At 34.9% G+C, this 6051-nt stretch overlaps 1 protein-coding gene and 1 pseudogene across 1 annotated transcript; one reads left to right on the top strand and one right to left on the bottom strand.

Annotated features, from left to right (window-relative positions):
• Nucleotides 1-420: 420 nt before the first annotated feature.
• LOC137823230 (small nucleolar RNA R71) lies at nt 421-526 on the bottom strand (annotated as a pseudogene).
• Nucleotides 527-1468: 942 nt separating this feature from the next.
• LOC137820663 (uncharacterized) lies at nt 1469-2605 on the top strand. Its single transcript, XM_068624847.1, has one exon. It carries the CDS (start codon nt 1469-1471, stop codon nt 2603-2605), a length of 1137 nt encoding a protein of 378 aa, XP_068480948.1.
• Nucleotides 2606-6051: the final 3446 nt, after the last annotated feature.

The raw sequence follows: 6051 nt of genomic DNA, 5'->3' as shown, positions 1-6051 counted from the left end.
TTTTTTTCTTCTTTCCCACTAATATTTTAGGAAGCAACATGGCAGAAGAACAAGCCAAGAAGACACTTGGAGATTATATCATATACCAAGGACCACGACATTATTCTAGTATCGCAATACCTGCTACCGCTAAGACCTTGGAAATAAATCCCAATTTTCTTACTCTTATCAGTGCCCATCAATTCACAGCAATGGAGCATGAAGATCCATATTCACATTTGAATACATTTTATGAATTGGTGGGAGTAATGGGCTTTGAATCAGATGATGTTGATAATGTTTGTATGCGCTTGTTTCCTTTTTCATTGGCAGGAAAAGCTAAGGATTGGCTTAGTTCACTTCCAAATCAAAGCCTGACGAGCTGGAAGGATGTAGAAGAAAAATTTCTGCAAAGATTTTTTCCAATCTCTCGCTACATTAAAGCTAAGTCTGAAATCTCTATGTTCAGACAAGGAGCAGAGGAGTCTTTTTGTGAGACATGGGAAAGATTTAAGATGATATTGAGAAAATGCCCAAATCATGGGTTTGAAGACATTGCTCAACTGAGCATATTCATTAATGGTCTCAAATTTGATATGAAGATGCTCTTAGATGCCGCAGCTGGTGGCACAATGATGACTCTTGATGCCGAACAAGCAACGAGGATTATTAATGGATTGACATCAACAGATTCTCAAGACCAGTATGATGGACGAAGTACTCGGAAGAAAGGATGGATTGAAAATACATTATTGGCTCAAAATCAAATTTTGACACAACAGGTTGAGCAGTTAACCACACAAATGGCGAAATTGCCTCAACAATTACATGTTATTCAAAGGCAGAATCAAGAATTAAGGTGCGAACTGTGTGGAGGTGAGCATTCCAGTGAGCAATGTGCTTACCATAATATTTCTTTTGAAGAAAAAGCGTTTTACATGGAAGATCAAGGAAAGCAAGGAACTTTTCAACAACTCCAACTATTAGATCATGTGTCCCAAGAGAGAATGAGCAAAATGGAAGATTCTACAAAAAAATTTACACACACCATGTTGGTTGTGCAGAAGAACGTTGAGAATTTTGAGACACAAATTAAGCAACTTACACAAGAGTTGAGGGAACTCAGGGAGAAATGTAAGTCAATCACTACAAGAAGTGGAGTAGTTGTAGGAAAGGGGATTGGTGATAATCTACAAAGTAAGGAAAGAGACATAGAGAGTGAAGAAAGAAAAATTGATAGGGAAGAAAAAAAAAGAAGAGGAAGAAAAAAACAAGAGTGAAGAGGGAGAAGTGAAAGAAAAAAAATGAGAGGGTACAGGAAGAAAAGAAAAAAAAGGAAAAAGAGAATGAAAAAAAAAGTGTTCCAATTGTAGATTTACCTTATCCACATGCTCCCTCCAGAAAGAATATAGAAGGACAGTTTATCAGATTCTGTGAAATTCTAAAACAACTAGAGATAAGTATTCCGTTCACTGAAGCTTTGGAACAAATGCCTACTTATGCCAGATTTATGAAGGATTTGTTGACCAAGAAGAGAAGATTAAAAGAACAAGGAATTGTGGAGCTAGAAGCAGGATGTAGTGCCATTATTCAAAAATCATTGCCACAAAAATCTAAAGATCCTGGGAGTTTTACTTTGCCAGTCACAATAGGAAATTTTACAGTGGCCAAAGCATTACTAGATCTTGGGGCAAGCATAAATCTGATGCCACTATCTATGTTGAAGAAAATCGGGGATGTTGAAATTCTGCCTACAAGGATGACACTGCAATTAGCTGACAGATCAATAAAATATCCACATGGGATAGTAGAGGATCTTTTGGTGAAGGTAGACAAATTTTACTTCCCAGTTGATTTTGTGATCATGGACATAGAGGAAGATGTTGAAGTACCTCTTATTCTTGGACGCCCATTTATGAAGACTGCAAAAATTATGATTGATGTTGATGAAGGAAAGTTGAAGGTTCGAGTGCAGGATGAAGAAGTTAGCTTTGATGTATTTGAAGCAATGAAACATCCGATTGATCATAATGATTGTTTTAGGATGGATGCATTGGATGAACTGTATTTGGAAAATCACCGAGAAATATTTATAGATGATTCATTGATGAAAGCAGTCTTAAATGATAATGAAAATTGTGAGGACTGTGGGGAGAAGGAAGTCAAGGAATGTTTGTTAGAGCTGGGAAAGACAAAAGAAGTTCAACAAAGGATTTTTGATGAATTAGAACTGAACAAAGCCAACACCCCTCAGAAAATAGAGTTGAAACAGTTGCCAACTCATTTGAAATATGTTTTTCTTGAAGAAAATGGGGAGAAGCCAGTTATCATAAGCAACCATTTATCCAAAGAGGAACAACAAAAGTTGATAAAAGTGTTGATGGCAAATAAAGAAGCTATAGGATGGACATTTGCTGACTTGAAAGGTATAAGCCCAGCATATTGCATGCATAAAATTCACATGGAGCAAGATTTCAAACCTGTGGCTCAACCACCAAGGCGCTTAAATCCTTCCATGAAGGAGGTTGTTAGAAAGGAGGTACAAAAGCTTTTAGAAGCAGGAATGATTTATCCCATTTCAGACAGTGCGTGGGTTAGTCCGGTACAGGTGGTACCTAAGAAATGAGGTATGACAGTTATTTATAACGAAAAAAATGAATTAATTCCTACAAGAACTGTTACGGGATGGAGGATGTGCATTGATTATAGGAAACTGAATCAAGCTACGCGGAAAGATCATTATCCATTACCTTTTATGGATCAAATGTTAGAAAGATTGGCAGGTAAAGAATATTATTGTTTTTTGGATGGTTATTCAGGATATAATCAAATTGTGGTTAATCCAGAAGATCAAGAGAAGACAACATTTACTTGCCCATTTGGCGTTTTTGCTTATCGAAAAATGCCATTTGGTTTATGTAATGCGCCAGCAACTTTCCAAAGGTGTATGTTTGCTATTTTCGCAGATATGATTGAGAAATGCATTGAAGTTTTTTTGGATGACTTTTCTGTGTTTGGATCTTCTTTTGATGATTGTTTAGCTAATCTTGATCTCGTACTGAAGCGATGTGTGGAGACAAATCTTGTGCTAAATTGGGAGAAATGTCATTTCATGGTCACTGAAGGATTTGTCTTAGGCCATAAAATTTCTCATAAAGGGCTGGAGGTAGATAAAGCAAAAGTTGAAGTCATTGAGAAGTTACCTCCACCAGTCAACATCAAAGGAATCAGAAGTTTTCTAGGGCATGCTGGATTTTACAGAAGATTTATTAAAGATTTCTCCAAGATTTCAAAGCCCCTATGCAACCTTCTCAATAAGGATACTCCTTTTAAATTTGATGATAATTGTTTAACTGCTTTTAATATCTTGAAAGAAAAACTCATTTCTGCACCTATCATAACTGTTCCTGATTGGAAACTTAATTTTGAGATAATGTGTGATGCTAGTGATTATGCAATAGGAGCAGTTTTAGGACAAAGGAAAGAAAGAATTTTTCAAGTAATACACTATGCAAGTAAAGTTTTGAATGAAACTCAAAGTAATTACACCACAACAGAAAAAGAACTACTAGCTATAGTGTATGCACTTGAGAAATTTCGATCTTATTTGATAGGTTCTAAAGTCATTGTTTTCACTGATCATGCTGCAATAAAATATTTATTGAATAAAGCAGATTCTAAGCCAAGACTTATACGATGGATACTTTTGTTGCAGGAATTTGATTTGGAGATCAAAGATAAGAAAGGATGTGAGAACAATGTAGCAGATCATTTATCAAGACTAGCAAATGATGAGGTAACCACATTAGAGCCGGAGGTTCTTGCTGAATTTCCAGATGAGAAGCTACTGATAATCAAAAAGAGGCCATGGTTTGCAGACATGGCCAATTTTAAAGCTACTGGAACAATCCCAGAGAATTTGGACTGGCATCAAAAAAGAAAATTTTTTAAGGATGCCAATCATTATGTGTGGGATGATCCTCATTTGTTTAAAATGGGTGCAGATAATTTGCTAAGAAGATGTGTTTCTTCAGATGAAGCCAATAAAATTATATGGCAATGCCATAATTCAGCATATGGAGGACATTTTAATGGGGAAAAGACAGCTGCAAAAATTCTTCAATCAGGTTTTTTCTGGCCTTCGTTGTTTAAAGATACACATGCATTAGTACAAAGATGTGATAGGTGTCAAAGGACAGGAAGCATTTCTAGAAGACATGAGATGCCATTACAAAATATTCAAGAAATTGAAGTCTTTGATTGTTGGGGCATTGATTTTATAGGGCCTTTGCCATCTTCTTTTTCAAATGAATATATACTAGTGGCAGTTGAGTATGTTTCTAGATGGGTGGAAGCAATTCCAGCACAACATGCAGATTCCAAGACAGTCATCAAATTTCTTAAAAGGAATATTTTTTGCAGATTTGGCACTCCAAGAGTATTGATAAGTGACGGTGGGTCTCATTTTTGTAATATCCAATTGAAGAAAGTGTTAGAGCATTATGGGGTTAGTCATAAAGTAGCATCAGCCTACCACCCACAGACAAATGGGCAAGCAGAAGTTTCTAACAGAGAAATCAAGAAAATATTAGAGAAAACAGTAGTTGCATCAAGGAAAGATTGGTCAATCAAACTTGATGAAGCTCTGTGGGCGTATAGAACGGCATTTAAAACTCCTACTGGCCTTTCCCCATTTCAGCTGATTTATGGGAAAGCCTGTCATCTTCCGGTGGAATTAGAGCATAAAGCATATTGGGCATTAAAAACACTAAATTTAGATGCTAAAGCGGCTGGGGAAAAGAGAAAACTGCAAATCCATGAACTTGAAGAGATGAGGTTAAACGCATATAGTTCCTCAAAGCTTTATAAGGAACGCACAAAGAAATATCATGACAAGAAGATTGTGGAAAGAAATTTTTACCCTGGGCAATCTGTGCTTTTATTCAACTCTAGATTAAAACTTTTTCCTGGAAAGTTAAAATCTAAATGGTTAGGTCTTTATGTTGTGAAAGAGGTAAAGCCGTATGGAGCAATAGAGTTAGAAGAACCAAAATCACACAGAAGTTGGGTTGTAAATGGTCAGAGGGTAAAGCCTTACTTGGGTAATGAACAGGAAACACTCACTATGGTAATCCTTTTAGATGACCCATAAAGACATAGGCGTCAAGTTATATGACGTTAAAAGAGCGTTTACTGGGAGGCAACCCAGTCCACATTTTAGTTTTATGTTGTTTTATTACCTTTGCTGATTTTATATATATATAAAAAAAAGTAAATAATAATAATAAAAAAAAAGATCCTGTATGCCTCCTAATCATTTTGCAGGTTATGTATTTTGACCTGAGGACAGGTTCTATTAGTCAAGGGGGCAGATCCAGCAAATGAAGCAAGACTATAGATAAAAATTTTAACAAAAAGCTGGATGACTTCTTAAGAAGAGAGGATTGAGAAAAAATATGGTTCTATCTCTCTAATTCTCTTTTCTTTTCAATTATTTAAATTTTATTTTCTGTTTAGTTTTTATTTATTATATTTTATTTTTCGGTTATTTTGTTTTTTTTTATTTGTTTTTTTTTAGTTTGTTTAATTGCTTATTTTGTGTTTTGAATAAATTTGTTGTTTTTGTTAGTTTGTTAGTTTTAGGTTTTGAATTATCTTTCTTGAATAAATTTTCAGTTTTAATTTGTTTTCTTTCTAGTTTATTTTTCTCAAATAAAAAAGAACTAGAATATTAATTTCGAATTGTGGAAAAAAGAATTTGTGTTTAGATATTAAACAGTGAGATGAATTAGACACAGGTTAGAAAAGAAAATATGATTGAATCCCTATTCAAATGTAGTTAAAATTATGGTACATGAAAATTTAACAGGATGATTGATTAGGACAAATAATGACAAGACAAAAAGGAATGAGACCATTTAAACCAAGTGAGTGTGTGAACCTTAAACAGTTTTGAGAGTTTTACTGATGAATTGACAGTTGTGGTTGCTTAATTTTTATTTTTGTTGCATCATAAAAGATCATGAAGATGATTGAGGCATTTGTTTGTGTTAATTAGGAGCCAGGGCCAAA

This window comes from Phaseolus vulgaris, chromosome 9 (assembly GCF_000499845.2).
Source record: "Phaseolus vulgaris cultivar G19833 chromosome 9, P. vulgaris v2.0, whole genome shotgun sequence".
NCBI classification, from domain to species: Eukaryota; Viridiplantae; Streptophyta; class Magnoliopsida; order Fabales; family Fabaceae; genus Phaseolus; species Phaseolus vulgaris.
Note: the sequence above shows the minus strand (reverse complement) of the source record. Positions and strands in the feature narration are given on the sequence as shown.

Bases quoted from the DNA above. Each gene is read 5' to 3' on its own strand.
- LOC137820663 (XM_068624847.1), top strand. From the start codon at position 1,469: ATGCCTACTTATGCCAGATTTATGAAGGATTTGTTGACCAAGAAGAGA.